Raw genomic sequence first — 21,204 nt, forward strand, 5'->3', positions numbered from 1 at the left:
TAAAACACCAAAAGCAACGGCAACAAAAGCCAAAATTGACAAATGGGATCTAATTAAACTAAAGAGCTTCTGCACAGCAAAAGAAACTACCATCATAGTGAACAGGCAACCTACAGAATGGGAGAAAATTTTTGCAATCTACTCATCTGACAAAGGGCTAATATCCAGAACCTACAAAGAACTCAAACAAATTTACAAGAAAAAGACAACCCCATCAAAAAGTGGGCAAAGGATATGAACAGGCACTTCTCAAAAGAAGACATGCATACAGCCAACAGACACATGAAAAAATGCTCATCACTGGCCATCAGAGAAATGCAAATCAAAACCACAATGAGATACCATCTCACACCAGTTAGAATGGCAATCATAAAAAAGTCAGGAAACAACAGGTGCTGGAGAGGATGTGGAGAAATAGGAACACTTTTACACTGTTGGTGGGATTGTAAACTAGTTCAACCATTATGGAAAATAGTATGGTGATTCCTCAAGGATCTAGAACTAGAAGTACCATATGACCCAGCCATCCCATTACTGGGTATATACCCAAAGGATTATAAATCATGCTGCTATAAAGGCACATGCACACGTATGTTTATTGCGGCACTATTCACAATAGCAAAGACTTGGAATCAACCCAAATGTCCATCAGTGACAGACTGGATTAAGAAAACGTGGCACATATACACCATGGAATACTATGTAGCCATAAAAAAGGATGAGTTTGTGTCCTTTGTAGGGACATGGATGCAGCTGGAAACCATCATTCTCAGCAAACTATTGCAAGAACAGGAAACCAAACACCGCATGTTCTCACTCATAGGTGGGAAGTGAACAATGAGATCACTTGGACTCGGGAAGGGGAACATCACACACTGGGGCCTATCATAGGGAGGCGGGAGGGGGGAAGGATTGCATTGGGAGTTATACCTGATGTAAATGACGAGTTGATGGGTGCTGATGAGTTGATGGGTGCAGCACACCAACAGGGCACAAGTATACATATGTAACAAACCTGCACGTTATGCACATGTACCCTAGAACTTAAAGTATAATAATAATAAATAAAACAAAGAAACAAACAAACAAAAAACAAAGTATAAGGCATAACCTTTGCCTTGAAGAACGAAATGACTCAGATATGAAGTGCAATATGATAACTAGCACATAACTTCTACAAGATATTTGAAAAACTCACTGAATCATAATGACTTTTGGCTTTACAGAGGAAGTCAACATTAAACTGTGTCTTTAATAGTTGAAGCTGGCACATGTCACATGTAAAGGGAACAACTTGAAAGCATGGAGAAAGGCATAAAACGTATCTAACGAATCAGCAGAACAGGCTGTTGACTAAAGCATGGGAAGAAATGAAAACTGGTAGGTAGCCTGGGTAGAAGACTAGAGCTTTATTTTACAGTCTCTAGATTCTAGAACTTAAATGGGCAACAAAGTTATTTCCCAGGGAAATATCATGATCTAAATAGTGTTAAAGCACATGAGTTTAATAGGATAAAATAAGCTAGTAATGAGATAAAAAGTAACTTTACCAGGGTGGGGGCAGTGGAAAGGCAAAGAACAGATTCCAGCTTTAAAATGAAAGGAAGAACTAAGAGCACTCAGGGAATGTTCAATGTATGGGGCAAGAGAAAAAAAGGATTATAACCAAAGTATGTCTATTCAAGTTAGCTTTACAAATTATAAGTTATTTGGAAACAGGAGTAAGTTGATAAGCATTAATGCATTAACACTGCTAAAAATAATTTAAATCCATCATCACCATCACTTCATATACAAAAAGCATGAGATTAAAAAAAAGAAGAGGATTAGTATTAGAGGTACTTCTGGTACTACTTATAGTATCCTCCAACCCCCTAGAAAAGAAAGAAAACTACGCAAACTAGATATCCCAACTTAGTGATTTTCCTAAAAATAAAAAACACATTTCACATTTAAATAAAAATGAACATTAGACAATATACTACTACAAAGTAACTAGGTTCTAAAAGAGACTACAAAGCACTTATATCACCTAGAAAAGTAAAAAGTTGTTAGAAATGAATTATTAGTTAGTATGTCTCAAAAACTAGTAAGAGAACTTTTAATCAAAATCTCTTACAGTTCAAGGCCATGAAGATTTTTCTATGAAAATAACTTCAAACGGAGTAAATCTCCTGATTCCAAATGTATTATTATTAGCAGTATTAGCAGTAACCTTTAGATTTAAAATAAAATTAGATCCAGAAATTTACCAATTAGTAGAAGTTTCATTCTTTGAGATTTTAAAGTTCAAATCAGCCATTCCTCCTACAGGTACTCTGTCACTCCCTGTAGTAAAATGTAGCAACTTCTTTTGAAGATCAAGAGGAAATCCAAGCACGACATCCCAAAAGTATCTAGAGAATACCAAAGGAAATTAACATCAAATGTCTTGACAAAAATCCTACAATAAAGTAATATAAAGGAAGCTCTGAGGAAAGGGCTTTCCTTAAGAATATATAATATCCTGAATTTCTGTAAAATTAAGGAATGGTGAGCTTCTATATATGTATTAGACTTTTGACTAACATTATAAAATAATATTTTTATAAAAGTATGTAAGTTCAGCAGTGGATAGTACAGGAACCATTTTTCTCCTGTATAACTTTCAAATCTTATTTTTCAACATAGTGCTATTAAACTGTTATATAAGGACAGCATCCATGAAATTCTAGGCCCAAAGTCATTTTTTTTAAAAGTAAAATCTCTACACTTTTGTAGAAACTTGTTCATAGAATTTTCTACCAAAGGGAGTGATTTTATATTAAAATTCTCATAGACTTTCCAGAGGTAAAATAAGACTGTGGGCTCTCTAATATTTGGACTAACTTAATTGATTCACAGATTGTAAGTTATGCAAATAAATGAATCACACTGTCTGCTGTTCCCTCTCCACATCCCCACTATCAGAAGTATAAAGAGCTCACTTTATAGTTAAGTCCGTTTTTGCATAGCCATCATACTGAGTACTTCTCTGCAGAGCATGCATATCCAGGTCAGGACTTCCACAGACCAAAATTTCAACCTCTTCTGGACGAAGCAGCTGCCAATAATTATTTATCAAAAACAATAATAAAAGAGTGATGGTTTTAAATGAAATTGGAACTATTTTCACTGGGTCAAATCACAAAAGTCATGATTTCTCATAGTAAATCAAACCATTTTTGTTGAAGAAAAATCTTCTCTGGGTATATTTTTCCTACCAGGGCAAGATATTTTTTGCTTCTGAAGTTTATAGATATTGTAAAATAGTAATTAGAAGTTTGCCAGAAAAACAAGCAAATGACTTTGCACAAATCCAAATTACTCTTCTCCAACCCAGCATGAAGCTTCAACATCTACTGATCCGCCTAATATCCCATATCTACTACTCTTCTCCAAAACCCAGCATGAAGCTCCAACATCTACTGATCCACCTAATATCCCATATCCTAATATCTCCTTCCAATATCCCATAACACCTCCTTTGTGCACTGTAGAGTTTGCGTACTTGGTTATAGTCTGTCTTGTGTCTCTTGTTTTTTTCAACTTTCAGGTGGGTTATCTACCACCTATAGAGATTAAAGCTCTAAAAATAGAGACCATGCTATGCTAATTAATTCTTATTTTCCCCCTGTCCACTCCCACAATTACCAGAGTGTCATAAACAAAACTTAACTAGAGCTCAATAAAGTGTTTCTCTTTCAAAGGTATTTTTGACAACAAACATATTACAAAGGTTTCTCTAAAACAAGCTGGCAATAATGTAAGCCACTTGCTTTTGCCCCAAAACAACTTCTATAGTCTGTTTCTCTCCCCCATGAAAAATAATTCAAATGAAAGACCTTACTCCAATCCCTCATAAGAAAACTAAGGGAGATACAAATGGCATGTTGAAGTGTGTGCTGGGTAGCTGGGGTGACTGAAAGGTATCCTATGATACTTCTGACATGGTATTCTAAATAGTAGCTGACCCATAATCACATGGCTAAGACAAGTCAGACCAAACTGAGTCCAACATAACTCTGGAGGTAAACTACTTGCTAAGGGTAAAAGGCAACCAGAGTTGCTCAGGGAGCCCTGAGGTAGCAGGAAGCAGCTATACATATGTTCCTTAATCATTAAGAAGTTGTAGCTTTTGCCCTGGAGCTACACGTTAACTGCATTGTGTGCTTTGTCCTTCAGTATTAAGATCCTGAGTCCATGGATCCCTTCATCCACTCTACTTGGAGAAAGTTTGTAAAGTTCTAAAAGACTTAGTAGAAGGGGAAAGAAAATGAACTGACTGGGGTGTTTTTCCCCTCTAAAGAATGAAGGCTGAAATGAGAGAATTATTTTTGTTTTTAGTTCTACTTTTAAAAAGTAGAAAATGTTTTCTACTGTTAAAGCTTATCTACTAAAATATTTATAATTTGTTAACATGATAGTATTATAAAACCTAACTGAAAGCTTGATTTAAAGTTGTAAACTCACCATTAGGGCATTTGAAGCACACACACTATGAAATCCATAATAAAATGCAGCAAACTGCTTATAGATGGATTTGTTCAGAAGGAAGTCAGTATAAAGCTGTACATATTCTGAAAAGCAATTTTACATCTCTTAAATCGTAAAAGTAAATGGCAAATACTAATTCATTTTAATTAAAAATGGTATTAACTTACCTTTCCTATTTTGATTGGTAACTGAAATTTTATCACCACCGGGCTTTAAATTATAGGACTTAATTATTCCAAATTCTTCTTGAAAAACCTGATGGGAGATGCCATCACACATATTAATATGGTTGATATAATAACATACTTTGGTGAACAGGTTTGTAAAATTTAAAAAGAACAGTTTTTCCCCCTTCCTTCTAAACACATAAACTATAAAAGGCTAAGCTCTTGTAATATTTGTATTAAGAACGAAGGATCATAAAATAATTATAGGGTTAAAAAAATAGTGCCTTAACTTAACCCTGCCTAATACAGTTAAATACTTTAATGAAGTCCACAAAACTGTGTGGCCATCTAGATAATATGCGGGTCCCTGGAGCTCTGCAGATCACTGTAATTTCCATTTCCCAAATATTGTAAAAGGAGTGGAAATGAGAGAGTTTTGGTCTGACTCATTAGTTTCTACTCCTAACTTCTATGTTGAAGTTACAGGATAGGCTTATTTTTAGAAACTAAAAAGCTCTGAGAAAGTAACCAACTCAAGGGGATATGTAATTGCCTAGAGAGTATCCTGAACCCTTAGTGAATTAAGCACTTTCATTGACTGCTCATCTACACATGTCTACTTTATCAGGTTAAGGTCCTTTAAGATAGAGGATTGTATGTATTGGTTAATCCTTGTTCATCTTTTTTTTTTTTTTTTTTGAGACGGAGTCTTGCTCTGTTGCCCAGGCTAGGGTGCAGTGGCCGGATCTCAGCTCACTGCAAGCTCCACCTCCCGGGTTTACGCCATTCTCCTGCCTCAGCCTCCTGAGTAGCTGGGACTACAGGCGCCCGCCACCTCGCCCGGCTAGTTTTTTGTATTTTTTTTTTTTTAGTAGAGATGGGGTTTCACCGTGTTAGCCAGGATGGTCTCGATCTCCTGACCTCGTGATCCACCCGTCTCGGCCTCCCAGTGCTGGGATTACAGGCTTGAGCCACCGCGCCCGGCCAATCCTTGTTCATCTTTTCTAACAGTGGGTATTTAATAACAAATTGTGCTGTTCATATATGAAATATATGATTAACAGATAACTATTTGCCCTTAATAGTACCTGAAATGTTGAATAGAAATCTTCTTCAACATTGCCTTCGTGTGATAAGAGTTCACTTAATCCATGGGCCAACTCCTATAAAAAGAAATCTGTTAATGACTTTTTCAATCAAATAGCATTAGCTAGGATAATTAAGTGGCTTTCCTATAGCTCATGCCTATGTATATAAAGATCATATTTGACATGTATTTTCCAGGGCACAAAATGCTTAATGATTTCTACCATCCAGAAGCTTATCATTACAGGTCACAGATGGGGAAAATATCCAGTTCAAACTACAGGGGCATAACTCTGGGGTCTATTCTTAAGCAGCAAGCTAAGCATACCTCTAATGTAGTGTCCGTCATAATTCACTGCTATCTGCTACATTACTGTTTATGAATTTGTAGTATTTCTCAATTTCAATTTATATTCCTATGAAAATCTGCTGTTTTAGGATTCATATTTTAAATATAAAACATACAATTCATTCATGTGCATGCATGAATATATAATTCATTCATGTGCATGCATGAATATACAGTTCATGCATGTACAGTGCCCTCCCCTCCCAAGAAAAAGTTAAGTACACTGAACGAAACATTTTCTGGTTGGCCGGGCACAGTGGCTCATGCCTGTAATCCCGGCACTTTGGGATGCCGATGTGGGCAGATGACAAGGTCAGAAGTTCAAGACCAGCCTGGCCAACATGGTGAAACCCTGTCTCTACTAAAAAGACAAAAAAAAAAAAAAAAAAAGCCACGTGTGGTGGCTCGCACCTGTAATCCCAGCTACTTGGGAGACTGAGGCAGGAGAATTGCTTGGACCTGGGAGGCGGAGGTTGCAGTGAGCTGAGATCATTCCACTGCACTCCAGCCTGGACAACAGAGCAAGACTCTGTCTTGGGGGGAAAAAAAAAGAAACATTTTCTGGCTGGGTGCAGTGGCTCATGCCTGTAATCCCAGCACTTTGGGAGGCTGAGGTAGGCGGATCACTGGAGGCCATGAGTTCAAGACCAGTCTGGCCAACATGGCAAAACCCCGTCTCTGCTTAAAAAAAAAAAAAAAAAAAAAAAAGAAAGAAAAAAAAATTAGCTGGGCATGGTGGCGCGTGCCTAAAATCCCAGATACTCTGGAGGCTGAGGCATGGGAATCGCTTGAACCCAGGAGGCAGAGGTTGCAGTGAGCCAAGGTGGAGCCACTGCACTCCAGCCTGGGTGACAGAGTGAGACTCAAAAAAAAAGAAAGATTTTCTTACATTATATTATAACTGAAGTTATCCATAAATATTTAAAAATAGAAAAACCGACCCAATATTTCAAAATTTTCAATTTTTATGAAAAAATTAAAGTTTTATTTTAAATTATTAGAAAAAGGTAAATAACAGCATGATTAGAATGATTTTCTATATTTTACATAATACATTTTCTACTCCTTTAAAACCACAAATTTTCATACAAATCTAGGCTGGCATAGATTTGATATAATTGTCATCATTTAAAAATTATTAATAAAAACGATCCCATTGTTCACATAAAGAAACTAAACTGAAAGGTTAAATAACTGCAGGTTATTTAACGGTTAAATAACTGCTAGTAAGTGGCAGAGCCTGGATTTGAATTACTGTTGTAAAAGCTTAGGAGCACTGCAAAGTGGGTGACATGTCTCTCTAAGGAAAGAAAAAGCTAGTTGAAAAAAGGACATGAGTTATAAAGGTTGAAGGAAACCATATTTAAAAGTAAGAATAGCATTAGGAGGAGAGAGACTGTGCAGGTGGAAAAAAGATGATTTAGCATTAAAGGACGAGATATTAATAACTTTATACTTACAGGCATAATTTGACATAAGTCATCAACGGTAACACTGCAGATGCCTACTGGTATATTTTGATCACTAGGAATGATGGGAGGGCTCAATAATTTCTTGTAACAGCAGGGAGGGAAACGAATATCCAAGGTGATGCTGTTATAAACAGCTAGTCCCATAAGCTATGCATACTAAATGTTAAGCATTAACATAAAATCCATGACAACAAATGAGTTCTGAATTATGCATCAGTCTATTTTTTGCATACTTCTTTCAGATTTAACACTGACTTTCTAATTAGTATCACATATTTCCTTTCCCCTCTTTCATTTATTTCCCCTTTATTTTACACAATATAATTCCTTGATTACAAAAAGTCATGTAAAAAGGAGTGGTTTAGTTGACAGTATTCAATGATTTCCCTAGAAAAGTTTATCTAAGATCACAACAGACAGCAACTTAAGACATGCCTGTAATTATTTAACAGAAAACATTTTCTAAATTTAAACAAAGATGTTGGCAATTTTATAAGCTGCAGCAACAGTTTATTCAGTAGAACTCACTGTAGAATACTGGTTTTGGAGATAGCCATTTTAGTTATTTTAAAATTAAAAACAGACTATGTGTGAAGAAAAGAGCTAAACTGAATAAACATATGGATATAAATGTGCTATTGATAAGCTAATAGGATAGGTAATTTCCAACAGTAAAACTTGAAAGACTTATGTTACTTGGAGTTTCTCAGTGTCAAAGTTAAAAAGCTACAGATGTTATAAATTTTGCTCAGGATTATTTACTAGTTATATGGTGGAATGTAACTTATCCATTTATGGAAAGAGAGGTTTTAGATCAAATTTCATATTATTTCAACAGTCAATTATATAAAGTTATTAAGGAAGTAATTCATTTTATAGGCTCATAAGGAAATCTAAACATATGAGCTGGGTAAATTACTGAAAATAACTTTTAAAAATTGGAAGACCACCAAAATTTCAATTTGCTAAAGTGTAATGAAGGCTGATAATAAGGCCTTATGCTTCAAAATAATTGTATTAGAAACACAATACTGTCAGAACTACTAGAACAATACATCTTTGGTCCTGAAATTTTAAAACTGGAGATATATATGAAACCAGCTATATTTTCTCAATGTTCATACTTGTTATATCTCAAATTTCAGTTCCCAACCCCTTACCTGACCACAATCCACTCTCATCTCACATTTCTCCTATATAGTATTACACTTTTTACAGCATCAATTTAGCTTTCTATAGGTTTTATATCTGTGTGTGATAAACACACATAATAATGACAGTAGCAATTATAATTTTTAGATTCAATTGTTTAGCTTGAAATATAGAATAGCTAAACATGCTTAATATGCTCTTTTGGGTAATGACTAAATAGAAACTAGTATCTATTGCAAAAAAATGAACAATTTTATGATTTTATGTATAGTATCACTTAAAAATATAACTAAGCTATAATACTTTATTGTAAATATTAGAGTCAAAATATCATCCAAATCTAAATTGTGATATATGAATAGAAAGCATGACAAACATTTATGTATGAAAATTTAAATAGCTCATAGTATAGTGACAAGCATCAATGATTAGGCCCTTCAATGAAGATGAAACATTCAACAAATGTTTACTGCAGATACTAGAATATAAACAGGAGTCTCAGAATTGTTAAGTGTTATTCTCTATGGAATTTAGCACTTTGGACCTTCAGACATAACAATATATACAATTTTTCAAGTTGAGTTTACTATCTCAATGTGCAGTTTGTTCCCTACTACCCTTTCTTTAATTAATCTCGTCTCTCAATTTCCATATATATGCCTCATAATTTATTCCAACAGATGTAACAAAGACAGACGTTCAAAGATGGCTCTTCATTCATTTTCTGATGGTATTTTCCATAACTTTCAGTGTGCTTGCTGCTGCTCTCTACCAAGCCCAGCACAATTTAGCCTTTTTTATTCTCACCACACTCTCAGCTTATAATGTCCCAACACTCTCACCAGCCATATGTTAATCAAATGTAATTGTTCCATTTTTAAATCTCTATCCTCTCTGGGAGAAATACATTGTATATTTTCCTTCTCAGAACTCCTTAGTACTTACTGCCATATGGTCATTTGACTCTGAGAACAGATGAAGAATTTCCCCCGGCTTGTAAACCTTCTTATCTCCAGTGCTTGCTTATTTATTTACTCTTCCCTCCTTTCCTCCACAAACAATTATATTTCTTGGAATCTAAAAAGCTAATGTAGAAGGCATCTTGTCCAATCTCCTACCCAATGCAGAAATGCCCTCTACAATATACTACAATATACTACAATATACTACAATATACCTGATAGGAATCATAGGATTGCAAATGGACTTATAAAACTTTAAAAATACTACAAAATACTACTATATGCTTTAAATATTCCCATTCCATTCAATTTTTATGGATGCTCCCTTTATGTTTCAGGATTTGAAGACATATTAAAGAGTTAGATTTAATTCCCCCAATTTCAATTCAGTAAACTGAGGGAAATGAGCACAAAGTGAAAGAACAGAAAAAAATACTTCATTATAAATGGGAAATACTTTGATTTTTTTCTTAAAAAAGCCTTAAATTAGTGATAACTTCAATTATATGTGAAATAGGAAAGAACCATTTTTATTTTGAGATAAGGTTTTCAGAAAAATATCAAACTCATTTCTTTCAATTAAGTCTACTGACATATATTACACATAATGAAGATTACTAAAAATCTAACAGTACATTTGACAATAATATTTAATTTGATAAAATGGCTAAAGAAAACAGTTTTCTAAAATAGATAAAATCTTTAAAAATCTCTAATCTATTAGCACCTCCTAGTGGAAAGTTTAAAGGATACAATTCCAACCAATCGGAATTCAGAATAGTTATCACATTTAAAGCTGCTAAACCAATGGCAGTGTGAATCCTTGTGATATGTAAACATGCCTAAAAAAACACACAAATAATTTTATTATTAACATGATTGACTTAAAAAAATCAAACTGGTAAACATGTATATGACATCTCATCTATTAGAAGCTAACCAATTCAACAATAATTCTGTTACAAATCATCTTTCAAGTTAAAAATTTCAGATTATTTATGGGACTATATATTTGCAAATCTCAGCAAATATAAATATATATATTAAATATATACAGAGAACATTTTATTTTCCTGAACCAATGGTAGAAACAGGGTAAAAAGATACAAACTAAATTAATCAGATAACTTTATAAAAAGTATAGTTTCATAGATTATAAATTATGATCAAAATTAACTTTGAGGATATCTGGAGACTTCAATTTATCACTGTCATCCCTATTTTCCATCACATACACATATAGAAAAGAAAACTAAAGAATAAGGAAAACACTGAAAACTCTCCTTTGAAAAGTTTAACAGATAGTAAGGATTATACAGGTAGTTTCTGTAAAATAAAAAATTTCAAAGGCTTATTTTTTCTTAAAAAATTAATTCATGAATTTTTATTAAAATGACCCATTAATTAAAGAGGCTTTGAATGTTACTATACAGCAAACTATAGTTTTGTGTTTTAATTTCAAATGTTTTTTATTTCAATGACAAATTAAAATTTCATGCATTTGACTTATTCAGAAAAGATATGGATGTCTCCTCATAAATGTTTACTTTTAATCTTGATACATTTTGTGTAGGGTTCCCAGTAAGAGAATCAACTGATCATCAATTCAGTCAAACAAGTTTTTAAAATGTAAATAACAGTCCTTAATTATTCAACATTTATGATTGACAAAAAGTCTGTAAAATCATAGAATAGTTTAAAAATAAGGTTGACTACTTGACTCTAACAATTATGAAGAAACATGGTTTATGAAAATTAGATTACTTACCATAATCTGGATGAAAAATTTGGCGAATTAGAAGAAGGAACCATTCTTTAGTCAAACCACCCATATCCAAACCAGCTTCCCCTACAAATGTAACTTTTAACTTCTTTTTCAAGTCTGCTCTTTTCCGGGTTAGCTATTTGAAGATATTATACAGTAGAGGAGAACAAAGAGCAGTGAAAAGAGAATTAACATTTTTAATTCCGGGAAATGTGTTAGGCAGTCGTTAACTTATTTGCAATGCTACAAATCTCCATCCATCCATTTATCCATTAAATCTGCCAGACACTGTGTGAGCTAGGTGTTTACTATGTTTTATAGATCAGGAAACAGAATTAGAGAAGTCAGGTACTTTGCCCAAAGTACTGCCTCCTGGTATCTACTGCCTTCAAATTTTTAATTTAGCACACTATAAGATAATTCATTTCTTTAAAAAAAAAAAACTCCCTTCAATGCTAAACTTTAAAAAATCATATGGCTAGGGCTGGGTGTGGTAGCTTGAGCTGGTAATCCCAACTACTTGGAAGGCTGAGGTAGGAGGATGGCTTGAGACCCTGAGACCAGGAGTTTGAGGTGGCAGTGAGCTTTGATTGTACCACACTCCAGCCTGGGTGACAAAATAAAATGTGTTGCAAAAATAAATAAGTAAATAAATAAATAAATAAATAACATAGCTGAATCAGTCATTATCTTCTAATAACCATATTAAGATCGAGCTGAATCATTTTTTATGATAATACACGAAAATGCAATCAAAGTATGTTAGAGCCTGTATAGGCCCAATATACCCTGTAGGTCAGACTTCTAATTTTATAGATGTGTAGTCTGAGACCTGGAGAAGTTAAATGACTTGTTACACACATAACCAGTAACAAAGGTGGGTCTGGAATCTAGGTTATATATGAAGAAACATGAATTACTCATTTAAGTGTTCTACATCAAATCCTTTTCTAGGGAATTAACAAACTATTAATAAACATACAAACATGAATATAAGACAATTATGAATACAGATCTGATTTTAACTATGGTGTCAAAATTTAAGGAAGCTTGGTATGCAACAAGATCTTCAAAAGAATTTAAGAAAGCACACTTATTGGAATACAGAAATAAAAAAGTTTACTAAGATTTTTATAATAAATCATATTATAGAATTTTAAGCTTTAATTAATATCATTTTGGAATAAATTATACCTCATCAAGTGAATCGCTAACCAGATGTGTCCGTCTTACTTTCATATTTAGAAATAACATATTCATATCGGGTCTCTGTCTTCGAGATACTTTATCCACCAGACTTTGCTAATTAAATAAGAAAGTAAACATTTTTGCTTTTACTTAGATTATAATTAAGTTTAAAACATTTAAAGATTTTAGTAAAAATAACAATTATCTATGCCATTTCTTATATAAACAATTTTATAAAAATCAATTATACACATTTTTATTTGTGAAAATGGCTTATTATTATTTCATATTGTAACAATGATAACCAAAGGGGATCCAAAGTGGAGGACCAAAAATAATTCACCTTCTATAATAAAAAATGTTGCATCACAGTTTCCATATGTCTCATCTCTTAAATAGCAAAGTTTTCTGTTTAATAAATACAAATATAAAATGGAACATTCAAAACAAGGTATATATTTCTGATGATAAACCTGGACTTAGGGTTTTTTAGATATTGAATTTTCTCTAAAGGTACAATTAGTCTACTTTACAAAAGTGACTTGTCAACATGTATCAAAGATCATAACAATATTCATACGCTTTATCCCAATAATCCTTCCACTGAGAATTCTAACTTGGAACATATTTTATACAGTTCCATGTTCATCACAGCACTATCTATAAAAACAAAACTTTAGAAACATCTTAAATACATATCCAACTAATGAAAAAACTGATGGTCATAAAAACTATGTAAATAGTACAAGGAAGGTACACCTGAAGAAAGTATGAAATAAAATTGTGTTTACAATACTATTTCAACTCTGTTGTCTTTTAAAGATAATACAGAACAAATATCAAAAGAAAATTTACTAAAATGTTAATGGCTTTGCTTGGGCGATAGGGATATGAGTGACTCAAAATTCTTTTGTCACCGTTTTTCAAAATATAAGCACGGAATAGGTGAAAAACAATATATTTAAAAATATCTATAAGAAATATATATCATTTATCATATACAATTCACATGCTTATATATTTATCTAAATAGTCTTTATTAGACTGTATCTTTTTTGGTAATAACGAAAACTATTGTGCAGATTAAAGATAAACATTTCAGACATTTTAAATACATGCAGCAATTTGCTTTGATAGATAAAATTTTAGTATCACAAATCTACAATTTAAGGCTACTTATGATGTTGAATATTACTATAATAAAACACTAATTTGGAGCCTTCTCCATTTCTCCCATATACAATGCTAAATGCTATTAACAGCCTTTTATTTCTCTGTGTCCCCACTTATCAAAGAAGTCTGCATTCCTAGGATACTGTCCTGTGTTACAGACCATTTTTTCCTACCTTTTCCTATCTTCTGTTCCCAGTCTAGCTCCTGGGCAGCTGTCACATTATTTATTTATTATAAATAATAAACACATTTATGCTAGGATGCTAACAGCAAACAAAGTTAGTAGCTACTCCTCTCATCAGGAATTCATATTTACTAGAAAATGCTCCAAATGAAAAAATAACCCAACAATGATACAATTCTTGACAGTGTGACTGAGGAACTTATTTTAGGTTAGGAAACCACTTTTGTATATTTAGATTGTACCATATAAGCTCAATCTTACACTTTTTAAGATTGTCCTTGTGTCAAAATAGTCACCAGTCATTAATTCCAAGTGATATGGCAATTTACATGTTAAAATGTTGGGAAACACCCATAGAAAACTGATAATGCCACTCAGCTCTCAATGTCAAGCGTCTACTCATTCTTTTGCATGCTCTGTAGAAAACTTAGCCTGTCACAGTCTACACCTGCCATTCTCCTTCTTTAAAGTAGAAGAAAAATTCCACAAAAAGGTATTTGATATCCTGTGAGTGACACAGAAAAAACTGTTTAGTCTTGCTAGTTTAATCCAAACTAGCTCATTCTGTTATGTATAAAAGCACTGTAGATTTTTTCTTACAAATATAAAAAAATTATAGACCAAGGTGAAAAAATATTAAAAAGGCACATGACATTGTACGAGTACAACTAACAGAAAATGTCAGAATGAGTAGCTATATAGCTAATAATTGAGCCAATATCTACCCAAGATCAAGTAACAATTCTGGTGCTGAATATACCTGTTTAAACTCATTCTTCAGGGGGGTAGTGTGGCTTTGGAATTCCCTTGATGGGCATAGGCAATAAAATTTCTTCTAATATTCCCATATTCAGTATAAGATGACTTTGGGATGTCACCAGTTACTCAAATCTTTTGTCCTTCTCTGTGATAGAAAGAAATACTCACCTTCTGGGAACTGAATTACTGAAGAATAAACATTCTTATTTTTTACAGCATTTTGAAGTATTACAATTTATGCTTTAGGATTCTTTTTATATACTCTTGAACAAGATGGAAATCATTTCTTTTTACCCTATATTTCTTTTTCAATTAAGAAGACCACAGCCAAGCTTCCCTCTTTTAAAATTGTAAGCAATTATGTAACACAAGCAGATGTTTGAAATACATAAGCACTTAAACATACAGTTTACAGCTCTAGCAAGAAAACCTCACTGAATCTGGTATTTATTAGATAAAGTACATTACTGTGCTGAGATGAAACACAAGGGATAGGGAGTGGTAAGGACAGACTGAGAGATAACTTCATACTGCTCTACAATTTGCCTAAACTCAGTCTGATTGCTATCCCCAGCCTCTTTGGGTCTCCATGTATTTTGGTTTCCTAAGAACCAATAAAACATCTTTCACCTTCTTTGGGCATATTTCTCAGTTCTCCAAGACATACTTTTTGTTACATTTTCTAATTTTTTGGTTGTTTCTGATTTTCAAAACACCTAGAAAATGTTTCAGTAGTTTGAGTGGTTTGCCTAATGACACTCTGCCTCACCGCAGTTCTCAATGCTCTGCTGGTTATCTAAGGTTGGTGGTATGGTATCTGCAAAATGAGGTCCAACAAGCTCTCAGTAATTTGAATCTGTGAGAAGCATTTACTCTTCCTACTATATTTATAATACAATGAGAAGCTGATCAGAAGAGATGAGAGTTATCTTGTCTCCCAAATTGTAAATGGTTTTTAAGCACTTTTTGGGTGAGTATAACACGAATTTTGCTTTTAACATTCCTGATTATGCTAGAACAATTCACAAGACATTTAAATTATTTATTAAATTATTTACTATATTGATTATAGTCAGCATAAATATGTTTTTATAGCTGACTTACCCTTGCGATGTTTATCATCTGTTGCTCTGAGTCTCTTTGAATAATGATTTTTTTTGCAGCTATAGAAATAACGAATGGGTACTGACAGAAGGAAAACCTGCTCAACAAGTGAAAAAAAGAAAAAGCAAAATGGTGTATTTTTAGCAAAATTATACTAAGGGAATCTAAGGTACCCCTTGTAGCAACATAAAACATTACTTTTGGATTGTGTTTTACCATATACAAAATGATTGTATGTGTATCATTTCTTTTAATTCTCACAGCCATGTGAAGAATGTATCATTGCTAGATGTGCAATGCCTTTATTCTCTGCAGAAGCTACATCAAAGGTTCTCAAATGTGTGCTAACCACTTACATTGTCTATACAAATAATTTCATTGTATATCATCACCTGTGAACAACATGACCAACACTAGAACCAGGAGGGAGAAGTGCTGGTGAAGTAGTACAGAAAACCCGGGTGCTCAATATTAATATAAGAATCCATCATTATATGGAGAGTTCTGATGTGTGAGTTCCAGAAATGAAAACATCTAACAATAACTACAATATGTAAAAAGTAAAGTAATATATTTAAGATCAATAAAAAGAAATCAGAAATGTATGTTGCATTGAGCATTATATTTAGTGGTGTGGTAACAGGAAATGGTATGTATTTGTAATTACACATTATAATCAAAGGTTATGAAAATAACCCCTCCTGGGCTAGAACATTCTATGCTACGCACAAAAGCCACAAACTACACAGAGATAAATGCATTTAGAAAGAATGAGTATGGCAGCGATGACACTTCAGGAGTTATTCTGCCATTCAAAGTGACTACAATGAATCCATCAGTTATAGCTGGAATCCACCTGAACAAAGTCAGGCGGTACAACTGTGACCACTGAGAAAAAAAGGCATTATGAGGAAAATGGATGTAGCCTTAGTGTAAACTGAAAGTGAGATGGCTTTTACCATGGGACGAAATTGTTAATAAAAGTTAAGAGTTCTTCAGTACTGGTGTATAATTATTTTGAATTATCAATGCTAACAAAAAATTGGAAATAAAAAGAAAATGCAATGAACTCAGTAAGATATATATTAGTTTTATTATGTACTTTAGGACAGGGGTTCTCAACCTTTCCCTTGTCATGCACAAGAGAAATGGTACTTTGTGAATGACACACTGAAATGAACAGATGAGGCTGCTCATGGCCAGAGGTCACTTCCCATAGGGCTCCTGTTCCCCTCTAGGTTCAGGCTGGCTACCCAAGGATTGATGGGATCCTAGGATTAAAACCCTAATGTAACTCATTCTTGGTACACCAGTGTTGTGGCACAGTGGTTAGAGGAAGGTCTACATTAAAAGATGTTGTCACTGAAATACGCATAATAATTCTTGGTATTGTTTTGTGGTTGTATCTACAACATGTTACAATTATATTAAAATGGAAGGAAAAAATATCTTTGTAAAATAAACTTTGCCAATAAAATATCCATCTGGGACTAGGGTCCCCAGAACTTAAATTCTTATCTTATTCAGTTCTGAGTGTTCAGATGTGAACTGAGATGTGTCCAGAAGGCCATTCTATGTTTCAGGTCAATTCTGATAAAGAGGGTCCCTGGAAAGTTTAACCAATTTACAAACTAATCTGGGGTTTTGAGGTTACTTATATCCACACCATATCTCTTTACTCAGATTCCTCTACAATTAAATGCAATCTCCTGAACATCTCATGACCTAAGGATAAATTATGTTTGGAATAATCTTGCTAGTTTAATCCAAACTAGAAGTGTGGATATAAAGTGTAGTGTATTAAATAATTTGGTGACTGTTTTACAAATTTATTTAATTATTATAATACATAAGCTGTGGTGAGGCCCTTTCTCTATAACATCTACTCTTTTTATATTGCACCTAACAGACAACCACTTTTTCTTACAGAAGAAAGGAGAAATGAATGTGTGTGTGTGTCTGTGTGTGATCAATATATTAGATCAGGCATCTGCAAACCATGGGCCCGAGACAAATATGGCCTACAACCTGTTTTCGTAAATAAAGTCATTTGGGACACAGACATATCTATTCATTTACATCCTGTCTAAGGCTACTTTTGTGCTAAAATAGCAAAATAGAATCTGTGTAACTTATAGTGTTGAAAATATTCACCATCTAGTTCTTTACAGAAAAAGTTTTGTTGACCCCTGTGCATAGAATAGTAAGAGATAAGAGACTGCATACTAAGATAGAACATCTCCCTTCTTGAAAAGATGCTATTAACCAAACCAAAACCACATTAACATGTATATAAATTCAAAAGGTAGCAGAAAAAGAAAATACTTTAATAAATATAATGATATTTCAAGGCTATCTGAACTATATTTATACATTTATATATAAAGGTATGTGTAAACTTTATATAAACTTAAAATCTAGTCATTCTTTTGAATAGTATTTAATTTAGGTGGATAATCAAAGGAACTTTTGTTCATACCTGTGAGAATTTCCAAAGTTTTGCCAAGTATGATATTCTTCCATAAGATCAATGTGATCCAATGTAGAATTATAGAAATCAGTATAAGGAATAAGGGGAAGGTGAACTAAATTGTTTGCAGTATCTGAAAAGATAAATTCTAACATAAAGACTTTTCCCAACATGCACAAGATTCATTCTAATAATAAAAACATCATTTTAATGTCTACAAGATAGCCTTGACCTAGAAACTTCTATTTTAAATAAATGCAGCTCCAAATGAAAAGGGTAATTTAAAAATTGTGGCTAAAATGCAGCCAATAGTTTCTTGCTTAAAAAAAAAAAACTTGTGGTGAGGATTATGATAGTATTAAAGGGAATATGCAGATGGCCATTTACTCTTATTTCTGTGTGTTCTCTCCTAGGGGTCCTAGCTCATATGCACTTAATTGCCATAATACAGAACACTGCCCACTAAAAGGCATAAAGCTTTTTTCATGCTTACAAATTACAAATCTACTATCAAAGTAGAAAATAAATTACAACTCTTTCCTTCAAAGAAGTGGTTTAAAATTTAAGAATGCTTCTACAGTCCTTTGAAATCCTTAAGAAATATCCCTAATATGTAACAAAAGAAAAGTAAAAAATGCTAGAATAATAAAAACCTACTAAGTAAAGCCAACACTTTAGCAGCTGATGGAATCCACCAGGAACACTTTGTTATAGGTGGAAATTCTTCAGGCTTTGCAGGAAACAGGCGTAAAGAAATAAATTGCAGCAATCTCTCTACCAATTGTTTGAACCTCTTCTGGGACAATCTGGTAAAGATTACAAAATAATGGCAATCAAAATTTACATTTTCTATTTTCAAAATTATCTGTTAGATATTAAACTACATCCTAAGCCACAAAATTTTAGACTATTCCCCCAAATTCTATTTCTTAAATTGCCAAACATTTGAAAAGATACAAAATCTTACCTTGAATACTGTCTTAGTTAAATGAGAAATAAACACCAAAATTACTACAAAGATAGTAACAAACATTTTAAAGACTTTCAATATTCAGTCAGTCTTCATTATTCACTGATTCTATATTTCCAAATTTGCCTACTTGCTAAAATTTAATTGTGTTTTCATGGTCATTTGGGGACATGTGAAAACTTGTGTTTTCATGGTCATTTGGGGACATGTGAAAAATGTTAAGTCTCCTGACATGCACATTCCCAGCTGAGGTCAAAGTGATGTTCTGCCTTGTTTTAGCTCAATACTCTCTCTTTGCAAGTGTCCTTTATGCAATCCATTTAGCTTCATGTTTTTCACATTTTGTTGGTGATCTGCTATTTCAAAATGGCCAAGTGTAGTGCTAAAATGCTGTCTAGTGTTCCTAACAAGAAGGTTGTGATATGCCCTACAGAGAAATTATATGTATGTTAGAAAAGCTTCATTCAGGCATGAGTTATAGTACTGCTAGCCATGAATTTGATGATAATGAATCAATGACTTCTATTAAATGAAGTATGTCTTTAAAAAAACACACATAAAGCAAAGTTATATATTGATTGGCTGACAAAAATGTGATCAGAGGCTCACAGGAACCTGACCCTGTATTTCTCCTTGAAGCAATGGTTCTGTATTTATTAATTCCATGTTTGTGGTGACTTTATAGAATATAACTATGAGTAATGATAATTTACTGTATTTAAAATTTCTTTGGGAAATATTTTGCCTTTCTACTTTTATCAGTCATGGAGAAGTCGCTGTTCATGTGGGTATACTTCTGTGAAAAAAGTATGCTTTTACAAATTGATATTGATAGCTAACCTATATTTTACAATGACATTTTTAGGTAAGGAGAAAGTGCCATTTAAATAATGGTGAGATTTATGACTTTACAGATAGAAAATAAAAAGACATACATTAAAATAGTAGTGTCCGAGCAAATCCAGTCACCATCTTTGAGATATATAAAAAACCAATAATAGGAATGTGCTATATAAAAAGTGAAGGCAGTAGACAGAAATTCTCAACAGCTTATGCAAACAAATTGGTTACTTACATTAAAAACAGATTTTTAATTATCCTTTATGTAGTACTAAAGTAGATTTTTATAATTGGCTTTTGAAGCATTGTGAACATAAGCACCATTTCTAAAGACCTGAAAATATTTAAATATATTGTATTGTAAAATTACTAATACCAAACTTAAAACTGTGAGACTATAAAAGTTCTTAATATCATAGAATGATTTACTTTTTAAACCAGTGAACTAGGAAATGATGGTCAGCTTCCACTAAGGTAGCTATCTGTCGTAGCAAGTGAGCATAGATGACATACGTAGATGTATTATTAAACTGAGGATTCTGAAAAAGATATTAAAGATAATGGTGTTAAAATTCTGTTAACACACAAAGGAAAGACACTAAGCTTAATAAGTAAGTGGTAAATTCAGGAAACAGAATTTGAGATTATAAAGTAACAATAACCTATTTGTTATTTAATTAACAGAGACTTTCATTTACGCTGCGGCTATACAGTGAAAAGAGCATATGCTTTGGAGTTAAGACAGATCTGAGCCTGAGGGCTAATTCTACCACTTACTAGCTATATGCCCTTAGGCACGTTCCTTACACTTTGATTCTCAATGTCCTCATCTGTAAAATGGGAATGATATTCTCTATCTTAAGGGTTGTTTTGAGTATTGAAAAGGAAAATGTATATAAAGCACCTTCACAAAAGTGCCTTCATAAATGGTATCAATCACTATCATCCAATAAAAGCAAAAAACCTGGGTTTTCCTTGATTAAAAGCTAAAAAAATGAAGTTAAAGCTGGTTGTGAAACTTTTGCCATTGTAAAATGAGTTAGCCTCA

At 33.1% G+C, this 21,204-nt stretch overlaps 1 protein-coding gene across 2 annotated transcripts in view; it reads right to left on the reverse strand.

Annotated features, from left to right (window-relative positions):
* LOC105480431 (HECT domain E3 ubiquitin protein ligase 2) overlaps nt 1–21,204 on the reverse strand; it is a 95,442-nt gene that overhangs the window by 10,945 nt on the left and 63,293 nt on the right. For both annotated transcript variants that reach the window (XM_011739313.3, XM_011739305.2), the window contains exons 8-20: nt 20,586–20,695; nt 19,004–19,152; nt 18,356–18,479; nt 15,877–15,973; nt 12,663–12,770; nt 11,472–11,604; nt 10,457–10,545; nt 7,578–7,736; nt 5,771–5,845; nt 4,683–4,770; nt 4,492–4,598; nt 2,967–3,082; nt 2,253–2,396 (exon numbers count right to left, since the gene is read on the reverse strand). In XM_011739313.3, the coding sequence (XP_011737615.1) occupies nt 2,253–2,396; nt 2,967–3,082; nt 4,492–4,598; nt 4,683–4,770; nt 5,771–5,845; nt 7,578–7,736; nt 10,457–10,545; nt 11,472–11,604; nt 12,663–12,770; nt 15,877–15,973; nt 18,356–18,479; nt 19,004–19,152; nt 20,586–20,695 (1,499 nt within the window). The remainder of the gene's footprint in view (nt 1–2,252; nt 2,397–2,966; nt 3,083–4,491; nt 4,599–4,682; nt 4,771–5,770; nt 5,846–7,577; nt 7,737–10,456; nt 10,546–11,471; nt 11,605–12,662; nt 12,771–15,876; nt 15,974–18,355; nt 18,480–19,003; nt 19,153–20,585; nt 20,696–21,204) is intronic.

The sequence above is a fragment of the Macaca nemestrina genome, chromosome 9 (genome assembly GCF_043159975.1).
Source record: "Macaca nemestrina isolate mMacNem1 chromosome 9, mMacNem.hap1, whole genome shotgun sequence".
NCBI classification, from domain to species: Eukaryota; Metazoa; Chordata; class Mammalia; order Primates; family Cercopithecidae; genus Macaca; species Macaca nemestrina.